The sequence below is a fragment of the Notothenia rossii genome (assembly GCF_949606895.1).
Source record: "Notothenia rossii genome assembly, chromosome: 4".
NCBI classification, from domain to species: domain Eukaryota; kingdom Metazoa; phylum Chordata; class Actinopteri; order Perciformes; family Nototheniidae; genus Notothenia; species Notothenia rossii.
Window position 1 is genome coordinate 40,446,890 of NC_136902.1, and position 25,752 is coordinate 40,472,641.

Below are 25,752 nucleotides of genomic sequence, written 5' to 3' on the forward strand. Positions count from 1 at the left end.
GACCTGGCCGCACCCCCAACACACCAGAGGACCCCGACGAGGACGGTTGCTGCCCTGCGGCGATTGCAGTGCCATAGCACGGATTAGCTCAGTCAACTCAGCGGCCCATGCTGGTTTCTCTTGTCCTGGCTCCTCCTGTCTCACCGTTCTCACAACCGGGCCGCCTCCCGTGTGCGTGCTCTCTGCCGCTCCTCCTACAACCTCTCTCTCCAACGCCAGCTCCAGTGCTTCCTGCAGAGAGCGGGGATGTGCCAGTTGTGTCTGGACGCGCAGCTCCCTGGGGGTTATGGCCCGGATAAACTGGTCCCTAGCCAGCTCGCTCTGCACCTCAGGGGACATGTGGCTGTATGCCCTTCTCGCCAGGGTTTCAATGTCATTAGCCAATATGCGGAGCGGCTCACCCGGCTGTCTCTGTCTGCTTGACAGCTCCGAACGCAGCACCCCAGGCTGGCTGCATTGTCCAAACCGCCGCTTCAGAGCCCCAACCAAGGCCCCATAGTCAGTTCTTTCAGCCGGGCTGAGCAGTAGCAAACAGGATAAAGCTTCATCTGTAATACACAGGGCCAGCTGGAGCGCCTTATTGTCCTCAGACCAGCCCACAGCCCGTGATAACAGTTCAAATTGGGCATGGAAGGCTTCCCAGTCGGCTTTACCGTTGTATTTCGGTGTTTTAACTTGGAGCCGGGCGCCGCCATCATTGTTTACAACCGGCGCCGCGCCACTCCCGGGGGAGGTCCCTGCGCCGACGTGCCGCTTCCCGCCGGCCGAGTCGAAACCGGCAGCAGCATTTAATTCACGCCATAAATTGTCTTCTGAGTCACGCCATAAGTCATCCATCTCCTCCTTGACTTTCGGACGAGCTCCGGTCCGGTTCATCTGTGCTTCCATTATTTACCGGCCGATGAAGCAGAGCTAACGTTAGCCGAGTCAGTGCTAGCTGCGGCTACCGGCGATTAGCGGATAAAACTCTGTTTTTTTTGTTGTTTTTTTTACTTCTGACACCAATGTAACATCCACCCGGACGTGTCGGAATGACGAGTGAAGCGTTCTCAAGTTAAATAGGTTTATTAACAACCAACGGCTCTCATCCGTCCTTTCTCACTCTCTCTCCTCTCGCGCCAACCTCTCACCCACCTGCACGCGCCCACACCGACACACACACACCAAACCCTCTGCTCCCCAACCCCGCCCCTACCTGCTCTCCTCACAGAAGCCTGACACAAACAGTTAACAGAACACTTGAACAATAAATGCAGATCGCTACATTATTATTCCTTCATGTTGTTGACATATTAGAGTCAAAGGTTTGTACAGAGCGAAATATCTTTGTGTTGCGCCATAAATCAGAAAATACTGCATTAGAAAAGTCATTTCCTGCATTTTTATACTGATAAAGTGTCATATAAATAATGTACAGGCTTTCAGATTGCTGTAGTTCACTAAACACATTAACGACATGTTTGGTGTTGAAAATGTCAGAAAAAGTGAAAGAATGGGAGATAAATATCCCCAAATCTCAAAATTGCATTATATTTTGTGTGCGTTTGTGATCCTCTTTCAGTTGAGACACTGTAGGATGCTTCCGGAAAAGACCAAACACTGGATGTCTTTCAGTCGCCAACATGTGTTTTGGAGACACTGATATTAACGGGGAAATCCTGCAAATCCCGATGCCTCGTCGGGGGTTAAGCTGCCTTTCCCGCAGCGTTACCCCCGGTCTGCACGTTGTTTCTCTTTCAGAAACACAGAGGACTACTGTTTGTATGATGCGATCACGCTGCAAACGATGTCCACCAAAAGTGGAGTCCAGTGTCTATGGAGTGTCATTTGTATTTGTTATAGTTTGGGAAGATTGAAAATCGGTAGGGAAAGCCAGCTAAATCGGTAGGCGGTAGAAACATGTAAAAAGCGGTAGACTACCGCCCAAATCGGTAGGGTTGGCATGTAGTATAGTATAAAATATATGGATATTAATTTCATGATAAACATTGTGGAACAATGATGAAAAATGTGAATGGAAGTGGCGACGTAAAACTGACACAAAACAACAACAAACTTTTGCCGAGCCAATGGAGAGTTTCATCAGCAGCGGGTACAAACCACCAATGAGCGCTCAGCTCGAGATACCAGCGAGTCGAGAGAGTGATTTATATCTGCATTTTCTCTTTTGAGAAGCCCCCACCCCCCATGTTGCAAACTCTTTGTTTAAAGCTAATTGGCCATCGGAATGTGTGGAGTAAGTCTCCCAATAGTCCATGGGCCAGACCAGATTTTGGTACCACTCAGAGTGGCAAAGTCTAGTAACATTTTTTGAAAAGGTACATGTCCATAGATGATATTTTGGTATGATAACCCATCCTAAGTGGTAGCTTTTTGACAGTTATCAGCTCATAAAGTTATCAACCCCCTGCAAAAAATAGGCCTCTAAACGCCGGGGGCATATTTTGTTTTGTGCTCATTTTCAGAACTTTACTCATATGTTATGAGGGCATGTTTGGTAGCATTTTAAAGTGTACAATCCTAGCTTTCATTTAGACCTAGTTTTGGGCCTATCTAAAAAATATAAAGGTCACATGGTCAAAGGTCAAACTGTCTCAACAACATTTTTTCCACTATTTTCGCCTAAACTGTAGTCTTTTTTATAGCACTGTGAAATGTAGGAACAGCACTGACACAAATAACAAAAACTGAAATACTCACAGGACTGTAACAATTCAGGAAATGTATAATCTTCCCATAATATCCTGCTATGAGGGAGGATATGGGTCTTTAAGTGGAACATGGGCCCAGGCGAGAATTGACAATAACTGCTAATTATTTGGTATTTGTCACAGAGTTTTTATTTAGATTTGCCCTAATCATCACATCCATCATCATCATAGTCCACAGTGAAGACACAACTTCTTCATCCTCCTCCACCCTCTGATTTGTGCATTTTTGAAAACATTGAACATCTGAAGTCAGCGTTAAGAGCGTTAAGGTGGGGTGGGGGTGGTGGGGCATGGTGGGGCGTCAGGTTTTAAATTCTCTTTAAATACTTTTCAAAAAACTTTACAAACATATGGGTTTTTGTTATAATGTTAATAGAAATGTAAGAAGAATCCCTCAGAGTGTAAACACTGAAACATGAACTATACTGTGTGTGTATCAGACGGCCAAGTGCAGGGGAGTTCCTGTGGTGTGTGTGGGCGGAGGGGCAGTGTTCGGAGGAGGAGGACAGGGAGTGGGAGGTGGCCTCCTTCTGCAGCTCCGCTCTTAGGATCAGCAGCTCCTTCAGCGTCTGATGCACCAGCACCTGGAGCACATGGGGGCACAGGAATAAAAACTACAGGAACATTTGCACAATAACTTTTTTCTGTATCCTATATAGATCGATCTTTATCTTTATTCTATTTTATTTTATCTTATTTTATTTAAATCTTTAATTTATCGCTACCTTTTACTATTTTTTGTATCTTACCTGGGGTCTCATGTGGGGGTTGCCCTAATCATCACACCCATCATCATCATCATCATCATCATAGTCCACAGTGAAGGCAACTTCTTCATCCTCCTCCACCCTCTGATTTGTGCATTTTTGAAGTTTGCACATTTCTGTGCACTTGAAGTTGTTGGCGAGGCAGGAGCAGCCTGGAAGCCTACAGGTCTTTACACACTTGCAGGCCATGAGCTCCAAGACAGCCTTTGGAGCTGGGAGCCCTCGCATCCAGTCCAACACCAGCATACCTACAGTAAAAGAAGAAGTGTAAGATCCAAGTCACACACTTTCCATGTCTCATCTACTTCACTAAAGAACTGAAATGTACAGAAATTACCTATACTGTTGCAGTGAATTTACTAAAAGCATACCTTTGACGTCTGTTTTCCATCCATAACCTTTTGGCTCTGGTATGCCTGGTTGTCCTTCCAGACATTGCCTCCATACTGCTGCCTGGTAATTTGCGCGCTGTGTATGCAGCTGTAAGCAGTCCCTGCAAGGCGGAAGAAGGCTTGACTCCATTTCACCCCTTTTGGTGCAGAACATCAGGTACCGAAGGTCGTTCACATCACATATGTCGGATGATGGTGCATACATCTGACACACAAAGGATTCCATGGCTCTGTGTAAGTGCTCTGATACATCCCATGATGTTCCCAGGGATTTGAAGCCCTCTTGATATGTCCTGTTTCCTTTAACAAGTTTGAAAGCACAGAGTTTCCCTCTTCCTGCAAAAGCACTCACACTATCACAACCTGTAAAGGCATGGAGACCTACAAGAGCATCACAGAGATCATCTCCATGGAGTTCAGCAAGGGTGCTAATGTTGATGTATCTTGTTCTATTCTGACTCCCACATTTCAGGTACATGGTGCAGTTTATCTTCTTACAGTTCCCTAAGCAAAGGACCATGACATCTGTGTCCTCACTCACAATCACTGTAGTTTTATAGCCATTCTGGCTGGCATGAGCAGCATGTAGGAGCATGCGGGTGTCTGCCTCCTCATGGGAACACTTTAACTCCATCACAACTTTCACATCTTTGTTCTTAAGACAATAGCATGTCTCTCCACATGTTACAAAAAGCTGCTTTTCTTGAAGCTTCACCTGGTTTTCTGGCAGCTTCCACTGGTCCACAATGAACTTGATCAAGGCAGTTTTGCTCTCTGGATTGCTTAAGAGTTTTCTCCACTGCACAACATTGTGTCCCGGGGCAATGTTCTTCCATTGAGTGCTACTTGTTGCACCTCGATTGTCTCTCTCAGCATTCTTGATGGATGTTTTCCTGTACACATCAAACACCACATCTATTCGTGTACTCTTTCCTCCTTCATGCAAAGCAAAGTTCAGCACAGAACCAGCAATCTCTCCAAAAGTCTTGCCATCACCTTTCAGTTTCTGAACAAGGCTCATTCCATCAATGATGCATGCAGAGAGATTTCCAATATCTTCAACTGCTGATGCTGATTTCTCTAACTCTCTAGCAAGAGCGGCCTTATTGGTCTTTCGCAGCGAACCGTCTGGATTTGAAAGTGACCAAGGCAGTGGACCAAGTGGATGAGCCAGGACATCTTTAATGTGAAGACTTCTACTTTGTGAAACAATTATCATATGCCCAAAGAGATTTCTGTCTGCTTTCAATATCAACTCCTTGTTTTGTTTTTGATTTCCTCTGTCTCTTTTTGTGAGGCTTGAGAATGTCTTCAGATTCTGTTTTTTCATTCTGTCGTGGAATTTGGTTTCTGGTGATTCTTTTTCCAAACGCTCACTTCTGAACTTCTGATATGCTTCCTCTCCAGTCTGGTGAGCTTGCAGCAGATCACTGGCTATGTCTGGTGACACAGCGATTCCTGTGGAAAGACTGATGATGTCAGACTGATCTGGACTGAGAGGGTTTACCCAGCTATTTTTCATAAGCTCTACAAAGGCATTCACATCAGCCCTGTCCTTCTCTATTCTGGTCTTCTGTAGATCGTGATGACTGAAACTGCCTGTAGTTTTGGTGCCTGTCATGTTCCTGAGTTGCCTTAGGTACTGACTTCTGTTTTCTGAAGTGAGATAGTATCTGGTGACTGCTCCTGCTTTTAGGCTGAAACCCTTGGTTCCTCCAGCAGTCTGGGTGTCCTTGTTTATGGTCTCCTCAATTGTCTGGTCAACTGGAATCTTTCCAAAGGGATTGTTCCCACTGAGCTGGACAGACAAACCACCCTTTGCAATGTGTGCATGAACAGCAGGATTATCAGTCTCCAGGCGAGACATTTGTGCATAGTAGTATGTCAGATATCTGGCATAGTTGATCCTATCATATGCAAAGCACCATGGAATGATGGCTCTTATTGCTGTAAGATGCATCATCCAATTTCCCTCTCGTGATGCTCGAATTAGACAAAGCAGAATCTCAACCATGTCCACATAGGACATCCAGAAGGCAGACAGGGGACCATTGTCTTTTCTGAGGAAGCTGAGGTACTCATTAAATTGTGTCAGAATACGCTGACATGAATCCTGCTTGAGAGTTTCCTCAAATCTTGTCTGTGTTAATTCTTCACACAGGTTGTTGGCAGTTTGCAGAGTTGTTTCCAGGTGAATAATATCATCCTGGTGATTCTCTTCTAACCAAGGTTGAAAACCTTCCCATGCTAGTCTCAAGAAAGCCTCATAGAGCAGTTTGTGGAGCCTTACTGCACGATTATACTTGTGCCCATCAATAACTCCTGAGACTGAGCCGTCAGCTATCACTCCTGCTTCTATGCAAAGGTCTCTTAGACCAGCTTCTCCAAACCGTTGGCCAATTGTTGCCATGAAGGCACAGGTGGTATGGAAGACTCCCATTCTAAGGATGATGTCCTTGAGTAGCTCCTGGTTTTTCCAAGTAATTTCAACAGCTTTGGCATACAATGCCTGGTCAAAGACAACAATTATGTTGTTAAGCTGCAGAGATTTCATGATGTTTAGTGACTGGAGAAGTATCTCATTTACTGTTGATAGCTGTGTAGCAGGAGCATTGATTGTAGGCAAATAGCCTATATTATCTTCTTGTACACATGTTTCACTGTGGGTGAGGATGTTGAACCCAGTCCAGCTACATATATCTTTGTTGGAAAGACGAGCCATCAGCCACATGTGGTTTTTGTCTGCTGCATCCTTTAGACATGTGGTGTGATCAGTATCAATTGTCTGTACAAGAGGAGGGTTGGCACGCTCTCCTGCGTTGTAAATAGGAAGCATCATCTCAACTGCACCAATGCTTCTCATCTTGGTTTTTGGGATACAAGGCAAAGATCTGATCTCAGCAGAATGGTCAGTGATAGGCTTTGCTTGCACAGCGATTCCATTCACTCTGTGTGATGTCCCCTTGCCACTGATTGTTTCCTCCAGTCTGTCTATATTGTCCCATGCCAATGTTGTGAGCAGACCGGGTTTGATGTTTTGTGGTAATGGGATGGTGTCTTTACTTGCTGCTTGCTTCTGAAGACAGAGGGCCGTGTCTATTTCTTCTACCTGAGAATATGATACACTATGGCCGAGTCGGTTTAGCATCTGTATCAGTTCCACATTTCCAGTAAGAGATTTGACAGCAAAGGGCAATAAAATGTGTTTTGCAGGCTTAACTTTGCCAGAGGTAACAGCATAAACTAAATCTTGACCAAAGGATGCAGTGAGCCTTTGCACTCTCTGCGATGGGTTATCACTTCCTGTGGTTTTACCTGTTAGGAGTGTCTGGAGAAACTCTACTAGACACAGAGGAATGCTGTTCATCTTTTCCAGATCTGACACATGTGGTGGCCATGCCTGAGTAATATCCTGTTTCTGGATATCATTTCTGATCTTCAGTGCCACTTGTGATATCACATCACTGCCAGTATTTGATTTGAACAACTTCTGTTCCTCTTTAAGTTCATGGAAAACTTTTACAAGTTCATCCATTTTCAAATTGTCAGGATATACCAACAGCTTTCCTGTGTCATTTGGTGTGATATGTAAAGATGGACCAAATTCAGCTTCAACTCTGCGGCGTAAGTGTTTTTTTATTGAGGGTATCACCTGTGTTACACCACACTTGGCCATTTCTGTAACAAGCATATTAGTCAGGTCTGTGAATGCGACTACTGTATGATGTTCAATCAGTTCTTCTCTAATATATGCAAACACTTTAGAGAGTGCCATTTTTTCTGCTGCTTCATATGGGGACTCTATTTCATCCATGTTACTTTCATCAGTGTCTTTTTCTAGGTCCTTTGTGTAAGCTCTGTAGCAGGTTCTGTGGTAATGAGCTTCAGCTGCCACTAGCTCACGACTGACTGTGGCTAACAAAGTTGTATCCTTTTTCCTGATCGCTGCGCTCCTGATGGTGTCATCTGCTCTTAACTCTGCACATTTTGTCAGACTTTCTTTAGTTCTTTGACCTTTCAAATACTTGCTGACTTTGTCACAAAATATACACTTTGCTTCATAAACCCTTGATGGTTGTGGTTCTCGTCTAGTAAGCTCTCTTGAATCTTCTGGCAAACTATTTTCTGAAGAGCTTTCTTTTGCAACAATGCTGTCAAGCAGTTTCTTCATTGTAAAGATGCTTCGACATTTCCTGTGATAGAATAATGATGGTATGCTACCTTCAGGGAGGTCTTTGGCAAGATCGAGGATGGGGCTGTAGCCTCTTATTTTAGCTGCTCCCAGTAACGTGTTCCATGACTCTATATTTACAGGTGCCACAAGCTTTGAATTATCATCTGAACAGTGTATGACACATTCTGTCATGGGACACTTCGGCTCTGTCTCACTTTGTTCTGCCATACTTTTCTATTCTGTGATGTACATCCCCTGCAAACACAAACACAATAAATAAATCTAATGAGCTCACCACTGCTGTGATGTAAACTGAGGTACTCTAAAAGGCACATTAACATTAGCACATCTAAAATCACCATTGAGATGTCCATTTCATCATTCAATCAAAGCTACCTCCACGCACAGATTTCATGTTTTTGTGTGTGCATGTGTCTGTGTTCCCTTCTAATGATATAGGCCGTGTGTGTCTGTCTGTCTGTCTGTCTGTCTGTCTGTCTGTCTGTCTGTCTGTCTGTCTGTGCAGGTGACACTGCATCCTTCACTGAAGCTTAAACACATCAGGGCTCCATAAATAGGAGGGACATTTTAAGAGGTATGCACTATATAATGACATATTCATGAATATGTCATTATATAGTAATATACCTACCTAATATACATATATTAATGATTTTAATAAGGGGAAACATCAAAAGTAAACTGTGTAGGTGGCTAATTTTAGGATTCAATTTACCACAATATTGGGCCACCTAAAAAGAATGAACAGTAAGCTAAGCAAATAAATTACATTATATCCGATGGAGGCAATCCCAATATGTATTGAAAACAGATATACGTCAAGAAAGGGGTATTTATAACTAATTTATCAACATTTTTCAAGAAAGAATTGTCTGCTAGGCCACTCACCTCACAATTCTCCTCACAGGCAGGAACAGTGAAGCACCCCCAACAGCAACTGTCCACCCATCAAAAAAACTGTATGATTTTTAAACTGTAATATTTTTTAAATGCACAGTTGCAACAATTTAGCAACAATTTGAAATAACTGTCAGCCATTGGCTGTTCAAATTTAAAGGGCTAGGATGCTCAAACCTCCAGAGCTACTGTATGTACTTTGGACTGCTGCTGCTGATATTAGGGCAAAGATGTAAAGAAAACTAAATAAAATCTCTCATGGCCTGCAAGTGTGTGAAGACCTGTAGACTACCAGATTTCTCCTGCCTCACCAACAATCTTGACTGCACGAAAATGTGCAAACTGCAAACATGCACAAATCAGAGGGTTGAGGAGGATGAAGAAGTTGTCTTAACTCTGGACAACAACGATGATGATGATGATGATGATGATGATGATGATGATGATGATGATGATGATGATGATGATGATGATGATGATGATGATTAGGGCAAAGATATATAGAAATCTAAATAAAAACTCTGTGACAAATACCAAATAATTAGCAGTTATTGTCAATTCTCGCCTGGGCCCATGTTCCACTTAAAGACCCATATCCTCCCTCATAGCAGGATATTATGGGAAGATTAAACATTTCCTGAATTGTTACAGTCCTGTGAGTATTTCAGTTTTTGTTATTTGTGTCAGTGCTGTTCCTACATTTCACAGTGCTATAAAAAAGACTACAGTTTAGGCGAAAATAGTGGAAAAAATGTTGTTGAGACAGTTTGACCTTTGACCATGTGACCTTTATATTTTTTAGATAGGCCAAAACTAGGTCTAAATGAAAGCTAGGATTGTACACTTTAAAATGCTACCAAACATGCCCTCATAACATATGAGTAAAGTTCTGAAAATGAGCACAAAACAAAATATGCCCCCAGCGTTTAGAGGCCTATTTTTTGCAGGGGGTTGATAACTTTATGAGCTGATAACTGTCAAAAAGCTACCACTTAGGATGGGTTATCATACCAAAATATCATCTATGGACATGTACCTTTTCAAAAAATGTTACTAGACTTTGCCACTCTGAGTGGTACCAAAAAGTCCAATTTTGGCCTCTGGCCCATGGACTACAAGGGGGATGCTCACATTCCACAGCTCCCCCCCCACCCCCTCCTGTGATCTCCCAACCCCCAGTCTTTAGGTTTGTGTTCGCTGCAGCATGTCTGTTAGGCACCGCCCCCCGCACACAGAGAGACACAGGGAGATCGCTCTTCTGGAGTGAAGAGAGCGGAAATAATGATATTGCAAGTTAGAAACGTAAGATGCATTTTGACAGACAAGATGGCCAGTCCGCCACTGCACCCAGCCCAGCTCACGTAAACTGTCAACGGGGGGAGCCTCGCTGCTGGGGGAACGCTGGACCTAGTGTCCCGACCGGAGTGGGAATAATAATAATAATAATAATAATAATCCAGTCATTTTATCCATTAATTTCCCCAACATTGTGGTAAAAAAAACACACGTTTAATCCATGTTGGTGTACTACAACTACAAAAAGCATCGGTTTGTTTTCTGATCAGGAAATTCAGACCGGCTCAAACAAAAGATTTTTAAATCATCTTCCTCACGATCATTTAATGTATCATGTGTTCGCCGAATTGACATGAAAGCACTAATAAATGTAGTTTCATCCACTTGAGTTTACAACTACAAAAATAATCGATTTGTTTTTATATCACATCCCACGGAAGGAAATTCAGCAGCTCTCACTACCGATTTTTAATCCTAATTTAATCATCATCTTCACCACGATCATTTATGTTTATGTTCCCCGAATTGACATGAAAGCACTGACAAATATGAATATACTGTAGTCAACTTCATTAAAACGTTATTAACGTGCCTAAACTCAGTAATTCACCATTTCTACGCATGACAACAAACTTTGTCCGTGTTTGGTTCTCTCGCCGCACAGTGAAGCGTTCCCGCATTGACGTCACTTCCGGCTTCCCCCAATACTTCAAAATGAGTCGAAGGAATTTCCCCGCAATGTTCGAAATTATTGATATTTATCGGAACGGTATCGCACCTTCTTTTTTAAACTGATGATTCGAGATGACTAGTAGCCCAATATTTCATTGCACAACAGTTGTTGGGATGCTGTCACAGGCTCTTTAAACTGTCGCACTTTCTGTTGTTTCTATCGCGCATTGCCGGTATGAAAGGGTCTGTGCCGGAAATATCAAACATTTAATAAAAGTGAAAAACAATGAACAAGACTTAACGTATTTATAACAATTAATTATATTTATTCCGTTTGGATGTAGGATTTTTGACTTTGTTTAGAGCAGCAGTGATCTTCAGCAGAGAGCTAAGCGCTGTCAGACCGGACCTAACCCTGAAAAGCATTATCATCTGAAATTATTCATTATTTTATTCATATTAAATACATATTGTATTTTTACAACTTGTATTTAGAAATACTCTGTTGTAATTATTGATGCATAAATGTGTTCATTCATTCAATGTGGCATCTGCTATAATGGGGTTAATGTATGATATTACTTAATAATACAATACATTATAATATATGATATGATATGATAATTATATTTTAGTTTTATTCATTTCTTATTTCATAGTTTCTTATTATTATTATTTTTATCGCTCATCTTATTTTTGATTTGATTAATCTGTGTGAATCTGTGCTATCCTGTTTTTCACTCTTACCCTGTTGCTGTTTGAACTACTGAATTTCCCCACGGGGATTAATAAAGGTCCATCTTATCTTATCTTAATGTATAAATTGATTTACTTCAATCTGCTGTACTGTGTAAAAACACCCCAACAATATTACAAATAATATACTGCATAAAGCAAACTATATACTTTATTTGATCTAAAATATTGATGTTTTTTCATTATAGTAGCCTGTGAAAACCATAACAAATAAGTGATTAAATGCTACAGTATTCAGCAAACACAACTGCAGAGCTGCAAACATTGCAAACAGAATAAGTTCTACAACACCCAGTTGTCTTTGTGTATTTGTGAATGAAGCGCCATCTCATGGTTAAATCCTGTAATTGAACAAATGGGGAAATTTGGCAACACCCCCATCCACTGGGATCCGCTGGGCTTTTGACTGGGACACACCCATGTGAGTCCTATCTGGAGTGCTAAATCTGTAGCCAATCAGATATATCCTCCAGTCTAAGCCAATCACATGAGCGCGCCCCCACGAGGGTAGGATTTCTTGCGTTCATGACACTTCATATACGCATTTTGCGCAGTCCGGTCAGCTCGCTAAACAGAGGGCGGAGCTTCAGGTGATCATGCAGAGCTGCGTGTCTCCGTCAGACTCAGCAGCTGATCTGATCTCTCTCTCGCGTCCGGTTATACTTCCCTCGCGTTTATGTCCATATCGATCAGATCCAGCTCTCCTGTTAATAATGACCGGCGGGGCTCCCCCCCGTTGACAGTTCACTGTTTAGCACTGGTTTCGTAGTGCACTGATCGATTAGGCTAAGCTAACCTGTAGCTGCTCCCTCCACACTCACAACAACTTCAAACAGACATAAATAAAGCAGCTGTATTCGCCATACAGTTGCGTTATATACTGCATTGTCTTGTTTATGTCTCTTATGCTGGTGTTATGTATTGTGTATCTTGTTTTGTATGTGTTTGTATGGCGACCTTGAGAGCCTTGAAAGGCGCCTATATAAAATAAATGAATTAGGCTATTATTACTATTATTATTATACAGGAAACACACATTTAAAATGGTTTTGCCTGCCATTTTTGTGTACACACAAGCATTCATCAATGGTTCGGAAAGTGGCGCTGTACCTTAATAATATAAAGGCTTGTATCTGCGTGCATTTCCTGCTCGGAAACTGGCAATGTACTGAGAGCGGAGGTGTCCTGAGATTAGCGCCTGCAGGCAGGCTCCATGGACCTGTCAGCTCCGGACTGCGCAAAATGCGTACATGAAGCGCTACGTCATGAACGCAAGAAATCTACCCTCGTAGGGGCGCGCTCATGTGAATGGCTTAGAATTGAGAAGACATCTGATTGGCTACACGTAGAAAAAATTACAAGTACGAATCGGCTGACCGTCAGGGGAATCTCAAAAAACCCACACACGAATGCACAGCGATCCGTGCACAGAAAGTCCATATGTGTGGATCAAAAATACACATTTAAAACTTTTTTCTGTATTTGGATTTTATTTACATGTATATGAAACGGAACACATTTGTGTGTGCATTGAAAAACACAAGTGTGGATCCGGAAATACAAGTGTGAATCATTTTGCGGATCATGAAATACAAGTGTGAATCCTTCTGTGTGCATGTGTGTATTATGATACTGTTCTGAGACCATAAACCCCCAGCACCTACAGAAGTGAGAGACATTCCTCACTTGTATTGCAAAGATGAAAAGTGTGGAGGGAGTGGAAAGTGCCAGTGCCTCTCTGTTGGCCTTCCCTGTACGGATTTCCTCACCTGCTGTGCAGAATGTCAAAATGTGCCCCCTAACATTTCTGAGGAACCTGACATTTAACATTATATTCTAATATCTATATACTTGACCTCTCACAGAATTATTTGATGAATTGTATACTGTACTTTGAATTAAGGTTCCAGTTTCAATAAAACCTGTACTATTTACACCTACTGTATGTTTTAGAGGCTTGCCATTTAGAACTAATACACTTGATTGTATTGGGTTACTCTTATTCTGACTATTTGGTGATGTAGTTCAGCCACCTGGTATTTCCCTCTCCAAATATAATGACCATCAGAGTAAGCATTCTTAACTTATAGCCTATTATGCCACTTATCCCCCATTCGGAATTTGACTGTCTCAGAGAAGAGGTAGGCCTATGTCTAAATAAATCTCATTTGCAATAGAACTGTACCAGATATTTCCATACAACTACTGGTTGGTGTTCAATAGCACCCTAGACAATTAATTCATGGTATATTTTTTAGGGATTTCTATTTTTCTGATAAATGAGAGAAAAGTGATTGAGTCCTATGTTCCTATCACCAAAAAGTACAATTTCCGTCTAAACTAAAGCTAAGTTTACAGGACTATAATTCAGTATTTATTTACTTAAATAATTGTCTGACCATTTGGTGATGTAGGACAGCCACCTGGTTCATACCTCAGCAAATCTAAAGAGGATAAGAGAGGTCATTCTGAAGTTATGGGCTTTTTAGTCACCTTTCCCACATTCGGCCTGGTCTAATTTGGCTCTTTTTCAGGGATTGGGGTAGTTCTAAAGAACAACGCAAAAAACATTTTTTCCCCCAAAATTAAATTTGACAACAATCAATTTCATTAATTGGAGACCCTAAAGATAAGAAAAAACATTGTTTTCATTTGTTCTACCTCGGATAGGGGTATCTCGAAAACTAAAGCTTTTTTTGAGGACTTGCTGCTGGACTATGGGTCGCGTTTGCCATTCGATCAGTGAGAGGAGAGGAGAAAAATGCAACAACAATGGTCAATGGCCGTTAATTTATGGATGATTGGGGGTGGGGGGGGGGGTTGGGCACAGGCCGTGGGGGGACACATGAGACCGGGCAATGTCCCCGGTAGAAACCGGGTGAAATAGCCAAAAATAATAATAATAATAAAACCGGGGAAGGGGAAAAGAAGTGTCCGAAAATAGGCACTCGTGAGGCGGGCAGAGTAAGAGTAAAAAACATTTACGATAACCAGGCTTGGGGGGTCAAAAGGGCTTGACCAAGGCCGACCCAAAGTGCATGGTGGGCGGACTCATCACCTCCGTGATGAGTCTCCATTGTGATTTGAAAAATTCCATCAAACGATTCTTTCGGTGGGCGGGGAAAAAAACGTGTTCGTCAGAATCGTCACTTCCTGTACTGACAGTGGAGGTGTCCTGAGAGTGGAGGTCTGCACCGGAACTGTCCTGAGAATGGAGGTCTGCAGGCAGACTCCCATGATAGAACTTGGCCATGGGTTGCAGACATTTATTGTCTATGAAGGATGCATGTTTGGGGCTGAGTGACGAGACTCCAGATAGGACACCACCGGCCTCGGTTGAGAAACGTCTTCTCATTTCAACCACAAGTCTGTCGATTACCGGGTAGAAACACTCTGTGCGCAGCGCATCTAGGGATGTAACTGGTGTGTGTTCGATTTGGGCCTCCACAACAAACTCCTGTAGATGTCGAGGAGGCTGGGCCTGTCTCCTTTCGGGTGTGTCATTGTGCTTTACATTGGCTTTGGTGCACAGGTTGCTTGCTCTGTCCCAAATGTCCCTCCATGACGCGTCTGTCTGTCAGTGTAGCTATGACCGAATCAGCCAAGTCCATTGCGGAGGACAGCTCAAGGCTGGGAGATTGGAGCTGGTCAGATATGAATATTGTGACACGGAAAAGATCCTCGAAAAGCGTAAGAAGCAAGACAAACTGCTCAGCAATTAGTCCACTAACCGCTCCGGCCTCCGTTTTCCTCCCTGCATTGGGCTGAGACATGATCTCTGTAAATGTTGCTTTTACTGCAGGCAGTGATTTGCGGATAGCCACCAGTGCTGTATATTGACATGACCAGCGTGTTTCCGATTTGTAAGTTCAACTGGTTGTGAAGTTGGCTCCATTTCTCTCTGTTTCTTGATGAAAATATCATGGGCGACTGAGTTGGCGAAGAACTTGTACAGCATTTGTACAGTTTCAAAAAAGTAGGCTGCTGCTTCAACGTTTCGGACCACATCTCCCCCTCCACCCTGAAGCTCTGTGCTGATCAGCTGTCTCCTTTGTTTACTGACATCTTTAACACCTCACTGGAGACATGCCACGTCCCAGCATGCTTCAAAACCTCCACCATCATCCCGGTTCCCAAAGAAAACAAGGATCACAGGACTAAATGACTACAGACCCATTGCCCTGACCTCTGTGGTTATGAAGTCCTTGTCCTGTCCCACCTGAAATCCATCACAGACTCACTGCTGGACCCCCTGCAGTTCGTTTACAGAGCCGACAGGTCTGTGGACGATGCTGTCAACATGGCCCTTCCCTTCCTCCTCCAGCACCTGGACACAGCAGAAACCTACGCCAGGATCCTGTTTGTGGACTTCAGCCCCGCCTTCAACACCATCATCCCGGCTCTGCTGCAGGACAAGCTCTCCCAGCTGCACGTGTCCGACTCCACCTGCAGGTGGATCACAGACTTCCTGTCTGACAGGAAGCAGCACGTGAGGCTGGGGAAACACGTCTCTGACCCCCGGACCATCAGCACCGGTTCCCCTCAAGGCTACTACTAACAGCTGCACCTCCAGTCACCAGTCTGTCAAGCTCCTGAAGTTCACAGACGACACCACCCTCATCGGACTCATCTCTGGTGGGGACGAGTCTGCCTACAAGTGGGAGATGGACCATCTGGGGACCTGGTGTGGGGAAAACCACCTGGAGCTCAACGCCCTAAAAACAGTGGAGATGGTCGTGGACTTCAGGAAGAACGCAGCCCCACCCACCCCCATCACTCTGTGTGACTCCCCAGTAACTGCTGTGGAGTCTTTCGCTTCCTGGGCACAATCATCGCCCAGGACCTCAAATGGCAGCAGAACATCTACTCCCTCATCAAAAAAGCACAGCAGAGGATGTTCTTCCTGAGGCAGCTGAAGAAATTCAACCTGCCAAAGATGATGATGGTGAACTTCTACACCTCCATCATCGAGTCCATCCTCACCTCTTCCATCACCAGCTGGTACGCCACAGCCAAGGATAAGGGCAGGCTGCAGCGTCTCAATCGCTCTGCAGAGAAGGTGATCGGCTGCAATCTGCCATCACTCCACGACCTGCATGCCTCCAGGACCCTGAGGCGGGCAGGGAAGATAGTGGCCGACCCTTGTTCTCCTTTTAGATAACGTACAACGATGGACAGTTGCTCGCTTTTACTGACATATTTGGTTTCGTCAACCATTGGGGCGAAACATTCAGCTTCCCTAATGTCTGCACTTATTTCACTTCGGACCATATCTGCCATTATCTGGAAAATCTCGTTTTGGATGTCTTGATGTGTGTATTTAGCATTTTGAGGATTGTTGTTCAGTTTCTTTGCTACAGTCACGTCAAATTCACCAATTAAGTGTAGCAGCTCTCTAAAGTTTCCCCTATTAACCGAGTCCTCCTCACCCTCCTGCTCCCGGTGACCTCGCTGTGCAATGCCTTGACATGTAGTATAATGTAAGGACATCACCACAGCCTTCATGTACTCACGGTTTTCTTTGACAAGTTTTAAATGACCTGCATCAATCATGTTTCCCAGTCTTGAGCCATCTTTTGTTGTCTGTTTAAATTCAGCCCATGGCTCCATGGCAAACCTGTGTGCTGCACTCCCGTTGTGTTTTTTGAAAGCCCCTGTTGCATTTTTCCGCAGAATATAAATAGAATATTCGAACCAGCTGTATGTGTCAAACCAGACACAAATGGAGGTGGCCAACATGCCTTGGTTTAGGAGCTCGTTGCCTGAATGGCTCAGAGTTTTTTCACGTAGCCCTGAGTGCCAGTCTCCATTTTCGGACCCTTTCTTGGGATCCCGCCTGGCGTTTGTGTCTAAAAGACACAAGGTCAGGAGGCCAGCTCGTGCTCCAGTACCTGCCCACACAGCCATGGTTCCGTGCTCCAGTATCATCCCACACAGCCATGGTCCCTGCTCCATACCGGCCCACACAGCCATGGTTCCGGCTCAAGACCCGGCCCATACAGCCATGGTTCCGGCTCCAGAACCGGCCCACACAGCCATGATCCAGGCTTCAGTTCCGGTACCAGCAGCCATGGTCCCTGCTTCAGTACCGGCCCACACAGCCATGGTCCCAGCTCCAGTTCTGGTCCCAACAGCCATGGTTCCGGCTCCAGTTCCGGCTCAAGTACCGGGCCCAGCAGCCATGGTCCCGACTCCGGTTTCAGTTCCAGTACTGGCTCTTCGGCCGACGCCAGCACCCTGTGTCCTGTCGGCGTACTGGCCGATTCCAACTCCTCGTCACCTGTTGGCTATTTGGCTGACGCCAACTCCTCGTGTCCTGTCGGCGTACCGGCCGACTCCAGCTCCTTCTTCATCGGGGGTTCCGCCGACTCGAGGGTGCCGCCAACTCAAGACTCAAGTCTCCTCTCGAGTTCTTTCTCAAGCTCCCTCTCAAGTCTCCTCTCGAGTCCCCTCTCAAGTTCCTTCTCAGGTGCCCTCTCGAGTCTCTTTTCTAGTTCCCTCTCAAGACACCTCTCAAGTTCCCTCTCGAGTTCCCTCTCGAGTCCCCTCTCAAGTTCCTTCTCCGCTTCCCTCTCGAGTTTCTTCTCGAGTCCCCTCTCAAGTTCCCTCTCGATTCTCTTCTCCAGTCCCTACTCAAGTCCCTACTCTAGTCCCTTCTCTAGTCACTTCTCAAGTCCCTTCTCAAGTCTCAACCCCATGTGCTGTTGGGGGTCCCGCCGACACCTGTCTCGCCGGGGGTCCTGCCAACTCTGTGTCCTGTTCCGTTGGGGGTCCCGCCGACTACTGTTCTGCCGGGGGTCCTGCCAACCCCTCGTCCTGGTCCGTTGGGGGTTCTGCTGGGGGCCCTGCCAACTCTGTCTCCTGTTCCATTAGGGGGTCCCGCCGTCACCTGTGTCGCCAGGGGTCCTGCCAACTCCTTGTCCTGTTTCGTTGGGGGTTCCGCTGAGGGTCCTGCCAACTCCATGTCCTGTGCCGTTGGGGGTCCAGCTAACACCTGCTCCGTCGGGGGTCCCACTGACACCAGCCCATGTTCCGTCCAAGGTCCCGTCCACGCCTGTCCCGCCAGGGGTCCCACCAGCTCCTGCTCTCGATCCCAGTGCTCCGGCGATCCAGCTGACACTGGAGGGTTCCCATTGCGGCATACTTCGTCCTCCGGAGCTATCCCATCACCGCCTTCGTGCCCTTCCTCTGGAGCTGCCCCATCGCCGCCTTCCTGCCCGCCCTCCGGAGCTGTCCCCTCGCCGCCTTCTTGCCCGACCTTGTACCCGGCCTCCTGAGTTCCCCAGCGGCCTTCGCCCTTGAGCCCGGCCCCCTGACTCTTCCAGTCGCTGCCTTCGCCCTCATGCCCGGCCACCTGAGTTCGCCCGCTGTGGCCTTCGCCCCTTTTTGAACTCTGCCTTGCCCCCGGGCCGTCCGCCCGAGACCCCCTCCATGAACTCTGCCTTGCCTCTGGGCTGTCGACCCAGACCCGTCCTCCGGACCCCCTCCACCCACCCTTTTGGGAATGTTGGATTTTGTTATGGACGTCTAGAATCCGTCCCTTGAGGGGAGGGGTCTGTCACGATCTTGGTGTTATGTCACGGTTTTAGTGTTGTCTGTCTGGTTATGGGTTTTGTTTGCTGTTCTGTTCTCCCTGTCTCTTGTTTTCCTCCTGTGTCTGATTGTCTCATTGTGTGCACCTGTTGCCCTTGTGTTTCTGCCTCCCTTACCCAGCTGTTTCTCGTCCCGTGATTACCCCTCTCTGTATTTAGTCTTGTCTTTCCCTGTGTTCCCTTGTCGGTTCATTGTTTGTCTTTCCTGTCTCCCTCCATGTCAGTCACGGTCAGGTTTTTGGTAATGTATCTTCATTGTGCTACCGTTGTGATTTATGCCATGTTATTTGCCATCAGCTTTTAAAATAAAGCTCTCTTTTGTTTTCTAGACCTTTTTACCTCTTTTTGTAGTCTGCTTTTGGTTCCTACCTTTTCATCGATCTTAACAGGTTGTACATACACAATTTTGTTGTATTGGCTTTGATTCAATATTTATTTGTATACAGACACTATTAGGAAAACAATGAGAGGGTGTCATATGAGCACCTTAGACAGGAGAAATGCTGTGACCCTGCTGAAGGGGAGCCAGGGCAGGAGGCTTAAAGGCTGCTACACACCAACCTGAGACCAAAGAACGCATACCGAAGGCGTCCCGACTTTTACGTCCGCTACGTCGAGTGAGGCTCCCCCCTCCTGGTCTGCTCCGCGAGAGCCTCAGAGGAAGCGGAGCCGGTAATTAAGCCGGCTGCCACTAATCTGTTGATTAAGTAGACAGCAGGGCTCCCTGCAGAAGCCTGCTGGTTTTAACCTATCGGTTAATAACCTGCAGAGCTCGCGGAATCTCTCACCGAGATACGCCTCCTACACACGGTCATAATAACCCATGAGCGCCGTTATAATGCCTCATGTGGACAGCACTGCACACACCACTCACCACTCGTGTACACGCGTCATGATGACAGCCGGAGTGAAATGCAACGTGTGGAGGCTTCCTCGCAGCCCTTTCGCCTCACGGGCAGCGGCGGCGAGGGCAATGGCGTGGCTCGTCACCATGACGACCATTACAGCACATCACAGAGAAGCCAGAACGGGGGAATGAGCAGTATTCCAGGCTGAGTGCCCCCAGCGGCAGCACCCGCAGCGCCACGGCGTCACAGCTCGCTGGCCTCGGTTAATAAACTGCAGAGCTCGCTAATTAAGCCGGCTGCCACTAATCTGTTGATTAAGTAGACAGCAGGGCTCGCTGCAGAAGCCTTCCGGTTTTAACCTCGGTTAATAACCTGCAGAGCTCGCGGCATTCCTCTGTCCGATAGCCTCCTATACACGGTCACAATAAACCCATGAGCGCCGTTATAACGCCTCATGTGGGCAGCACTGCACACACCTCCATCCATCCCCTGAGCGTGTACGCGCCTCATGATGAGAGTCGGAGTGAGACGCAGCGTGTGGAGGCCCCCGTGTAGCCCTTTCGGTCCAAGCCCACTGTTACGACCCTGGGTCGTAAGGTCATTTGTGTGTGCATTTTCCCCTCCTCCTGTGTCTGTGAGTTTGTCTGAGTGTGTGTGAGTAAGCAGGTGGTGCCCGTTAGCTGATTAGCTACCTTCAACCTGCTGATTGGTCCACCTGAAGAAGCAACCCAGTCTCACGGCATTTCGTGTTCACCAACACGATTTTTAATCTATTGATTCGTGTTCACCAACACAATTTTCCCCTTTTTTTTGGGTTGCACAGCACGATTTTAAAAGCAATGTATTTCTATTGGTAGTCTTTCCCCTTTTTTTTCGTGTTGCACAGCACGATTTTAAAAGCAATGTATTTCTGTTGGTAGTCTCACGGCATTACGTGTTATAGGAAGACCGGAAGCTGTGTGGTTAAAAAAAACATGTTCTTACTCAATATCAAGCCACGATTATTGCTTTTATTTAAAATCGTATCATTTCGGACTTTTGTTGCTGTCTGTGAGGAAAATAAATGGGGCTCATTTTTCCTTTTAATTTGTTATTCTTTTCAAAATAACACACTGTTATTTAGTCAACAATAACACACAATTATCCTTGTTTTTATTTATTTGTTTAATTCTATAATCTCGGGCTTTTTTGCCGTCCTTCAGGAACTGAATTTCAAAATAAAAATAACCGGAAACAGACGTAGGCCTATAAGGGACATTTCGAGCATCATCGAGTTTAGGATGGCCGAAGACACTACACTACCCATAATCCCCAATTAAAATGAACCGATTAAACATCTCTCTGACACAGTTTAAACGCATTTCAAGTGGAAGAATAGTTCGTGTCTCCTCTTCGTGTCTCGGGAAGCTGGAAGCTGTATTATTTTCAAAAAATAAAAATAAATAAAAATAAACGGGTACTTTACACAACATTGAGTCAAACTTATCCTTGTTTTAATCCTTGTTTTATTTATGTTAAATTGTTGTTGTCGGTTAATTTTCCATTTTATTTATTTTGGTTTAAGATATCATTATTTTTTATTTATTATTATCATGTTAAATGTTTAAACTTTTCTGCATTTTATAAGGCAATATATATTTTTTTGTTTTTGTCCGTAGGCTACTTAGGTTATTAAAGAGTTATCGTGTCAAAATATAGGAAATGTATTAATATTTTATTGTATAATCGGTACAGGAAATTACATAATTCAGAGCACCACCTATTGGCCAAAGACGCTGCCACCGGCATTGCGATCCATCCTCTGACAAAGTAAGTTGGGTCACTAAAGTCTGATACATGTTTTACTTAGATTTAATAATTGGGGCTTTTTTTTAAGCCTTTACTCGCATGGTTCATCATACATACTGAACTGTTCTAAGTCTGATAAATGCTTTCCCCATAATCAGCAAAGCAACATTAATGTGAAATTATTCTTGCGGGCGGCTAGCTAGCTAGCTCACGTTCAACATAAGCTTAAACTAGTTTATCTACATTTATATCAGCTCATAAGTGGTGTGTGTGTCTTAATTACGGCTACATACGTCGTTGTTAAAGTGTGAGTTATACGTTATCTTAATCGCTTTTGTTTTACACATGAGAGTACTAACGCTGGCCGACATTTTAATATATGTTTGGGGGGGAGGGGCATAGTCCACGTCCATGTGCTTGTTACGCGTATGAAACAGGAAACACGTAAATGAACTCAGTCTGTCTAAAGTAGTTAAACCATCACAATGTGCATTTAAAAAAACTAGTTTCACTACATAATTCACTTTTTCTGTTCTCTCCTGCAGCTCCTGTACCCACACCACAAACCCATACACTGATCTACACCATCATAAAACCAACGGCACTTTTAAGAGCCAAACTCAACCTATCTCTCTGTCTATTTACCTACCTTTCTTATAGTTATTGTCTCTATCTTTTTCTATCATTCATTATCTATTTCTTCATCTATCCATCTCAATCTTACAATCTGTCTCTCTATCTCTGTTTGTCTCATACAGCAGCTGTTGCATATCTGTTGTGTCTGTCTGTCTGTCTGGCTGGCTGTGTTGCAATGGCAACAAAACACAACCCAGACCCCAATAATCCCACATCCAAAGAAGGGAAACGCATGGCTCTTGAGCTGAAGCATGAACACATGCTAGCTGAAGCTAAGGTTGGTGTTTTAACCCATATGACCTCATTCATTTCCCACTTTAATTTGGCACTATCTGTTATCCAAAAAATGCTGAACAGGCCAAGAGTAACTGGATTTTGGATCAATGTATAGGGCCTTTGCAAAACGGTTCATCATTACAACATGGGGGGCAGAGGCTTACTAAATAAAGCTTGTTCAACTTGTTTTACTTCATTAGTTGTATATGGTAGGAAAAACTTGAAGCAAAAATGTTCTTCAAGTGAATGAATTTACTTTTATTTGTCCACTGTCATATGGTATCAGTTTATCAGCAACATCAACCTTACATGAGTTGTTACTTGGTCACAGAAAGCAGCTGAGGAGAGGAAACGTGCACGCTCTGTAGGAGACACTTTACAGTCCCCTAAAAGGGGCTGTGTAGGACGTGGCAAGCCGAGAGGGAGGCGTGGAGGGCGACGCCAAGGCTCAGCTACAGGTTGAAATCCCAATTATTTTACATTTTTATGAATTTACTAAGTAAATGGTTGGAAAATCGAAAAAACACAGTAATTGCTTGTTGAGGGTCTACAATAATTCCAATATATAAACGCATAGTGACACTACAGTCGGAGACATTCCCACTGTGGTGTCATAAGAACTATGCTTTATCTAATTTCACAAGCGTTTAAACAATAGGTAGATAATACAAATCATCAGTTATCTGTTGTTAACCCTCTGTGTGATGTTTTACAGTCACATCCCCCCCCCCGACTGAGGGCTTCCAGTCTTCCAGTGTGGAGGTTCTGCGTACTGAACCTTCAGCACAACACGAATTTGGTAAATCACAAAAATGGCTTTAAGTTTAAAACTAAAATCAATTTTTAAATAAATTGTGTTCGTGAGAGAAAATAACCTTATACACAACTGACAGTTCAGGACTCGAACGAGGAATGTAATTCAGTAAAGATATTGGCCAGTTCCATTCTGAGCAAAGAAATGATCCTTGATTTTTAGTGTTCATCTTAAATATAGTCATTTACAGTTAAAGTTTCCCATTCTGTTCACAGAAGAGAATATGGAGAAACTCTCTGACATTCTTTCCTCATGTCCTCCTCCTGAGCCTCAAAAAAGCTCTGCCTCATCCTGGTCTTTTCGGCAGCAGAAAGCCTCAGAGCGCTGGAAAGAAGCGAGACCACACCACCTACAATGCCTTCTAGAAAAAGAGGCTGTTGGTCATCCCCTGTATGGCCTCTGCCAAGAGCCGGCTGTTATTAAGTGAGATAACATTTACCTTTATTTAAATTACTTTACCTAATTGTAATTTTTCAGTATTAATGCTCAGTGCCCTGCTATTTCAGTTAACATGCATGACTTTTGGGATGTTAGAAAACTGGATACCTAGAGAAAACCCACATGAAAATGAAAGTAATTCTAGGATATTAGAATAATTTTGTATTTCCTCCCAAGGTGTAAAGAGTGTCTCCCCGAGGAGTGGTTCTGTGGAGACTGTGATGTACTTCATCACAAGAACTAGCCACTCCACAACAGGGACAGTTTAATGAATGTTTTTTTTTTAAACCAATTAGTCCAACAACATGTGTTGTTAGAGTGGAAGGTGGATATGACACCCATGACCAAGGTATGCTCTCTCAAACTTGCATTTTGATGTTCACAAGTCTCTTCGGCCAGCATATAATGGTAATTAGTGCTTTTCTTTTTTTTTTGACAGCTTGCATATTGCCAACTGTGAAGGCACCCAACTGCTCCGGTAAAGGCACAAACTTCACTGTGGTACCAGGCAAACCAGTGATTGTAATTACCATCAATGGTAAACAAATATATATATATATTTGGATTTCTATTGAATTGTTGTTATATGTTTACTGTTGTGGGCTGAGACATTGTGCTTCCACTTGGAGTAAAACCTTCATGTAATATATGTTCATCTTTGACTATTTGTAGATGGAACTGTTGTAAAATGTGTCTTAATTATGTTTATTTACTTGTTCCAAGGGCGTTATGACTTGCATCTCCCACTATATGTCTGTCAAACTTGCCAGCAGCAGTGGACCCCCGACTTGAAAGTTCTCCTTAAGAGTGGATACTGGCCAGCTTCGGTCAGTATTTCCACACTTTACACCTTGGACCTCCTGAGCTCCTTTGAAGAGCTCAAGGTCATCTCTCCGGGATTCTCCAGACAGGCCTTTGCAAAGCTGCTGGAGCATCGCACAAAGTGTGGAGGAAGAGTAAGTGTAAATATTCTTTACCATATTATACATTATAACATTTCCGTAAATAGACAAAATCACAGCAATATATGTAATTATCTTCCAGTCTGGACCTGTCAACGGAGATGCACTGCAGCGCAGCTTTCTGGAGTTCTCCTATGCCTCGTATGAGGAAGACCAGCTCTGCTGTGGTGCTCCTTTCATCTGCCCTGCCTGCACGCCGGAGATGTTGGCTGTTTCTGCCGATGGAAACAGGAAGCTGTATCGCTTTCGGCGAAGTGGAAGGTGCTGTTTTTACAATGTTGTTATTTAACTTTTTTGATTACTGTTTATATTTCATGGATATATTTGCTCATCTTTTTTTCCTCAGTTCTGATGGCAGCGCCTTTTTTAATGGGCTCTTTGTAGCAGAAGACAGCGCGGTGGCTGCATTTGTCGACAAAATACAGAGTTCACTGAAAAATGGAAGTTTTTATTCGTCATTTTACGTTATAGGTATATCACAAAAATAGCCATGTACATATATCCGACCCTGACTTTCTTCAAATTCAGCTACTTCTCCTTACCATCTACTCCAAAATCAGATAATTAGAACAAATGTTGTAGATCGTGATTCCATTGCTTTTAACTGATTTGTCATGATGTAATGTGTGTCTTAGACCCAGGGAAGAGGCACATGTGGGGACTCCCAGTGGACAGCAGCGAGGGAGACGTCAAGGAGGGCTGGATGAAGAAG

The 25,752-nt window shown here is 44.3% G+C and overlaps 2 protein-coding genes and 1 long non-coding RNA gene across 4 annotated transcripts; 2 read left to right on the forward strand and 1 right to left on the reverse strand.

The window, feature by feature from the left end:
• Positions 1 to 2,275: 2,275 nt before the first annotated feature.
• LOC307036594 (uncharacterized protein) lies at positions 2,276 to 9,726 on the reverse strand. Its single transcript, XM_079677047.1, has 3 exons — positions 3,850 to 9,726; positions 3,461 to 3,726; positions 2,276 to 3,295 (listed from the first exon to the last, which is right to left on the reverse strand). The coding sequence occupies exons 1-2, from the start codon at positions 8,270 to 8,272 to the stop codon at positions 3,485 to 3,487; spliced, it is 4,665 nt and encodes a 1,554-aa protein (XP_079533173.1). The 5' UTR covers positions 8,273 to 9,726; the 3' UTR covers positions 2,276 to 3,295; positions 3,461 to 3,484.
• A 12,036-nt stretch (positions 9,727 to 21,762) lies between these two features.
• Positions 21,763 to 23,554, forward strand: LOC307038367. Of its 2 annotated transcripts, none has more exons than XR_013807981.1 (3): positions 21,763 to 21,935; positions 22,460 to 22,827; positions 23,542 to 23,554. It is a non-coding gene; the product is annotated as an uncharacterized lncRNA (long non-coding RNA). The 2 variants fall into 2 exon arrangements; XR_013807982.1 differs by lacking the exon at positions 23,542 to 23,554 and adding an exon at positions 23,158 to 23,271.
• Positions 23,555 to 24,409: 855 nt separating this feature from the next.
• On the forward strand, positions 24,410 to 25,528 carry LOC307034810 (uncharacterized protein; the record flags this gene model as incomplete). Its single annotated transcript, XM_079673716.1, has 5 exons — positions 24,410 to 24,427; positions 24,541 to 24,616; positions 24,802 to 25,034; positions 25,123 to 25,301; positions 25,387 to 25,528. The coding sequence occupies 5 exons, from the start codon at positions 24,410 to 24,412 to the stop codon at positions 25,526 to 25,528; spliced, it is 648 nt and encodes a 215-aa protein (XP_079529842.1).
• Positions 25,529 to 25,752: the final 224 nt, after the last annotated feature.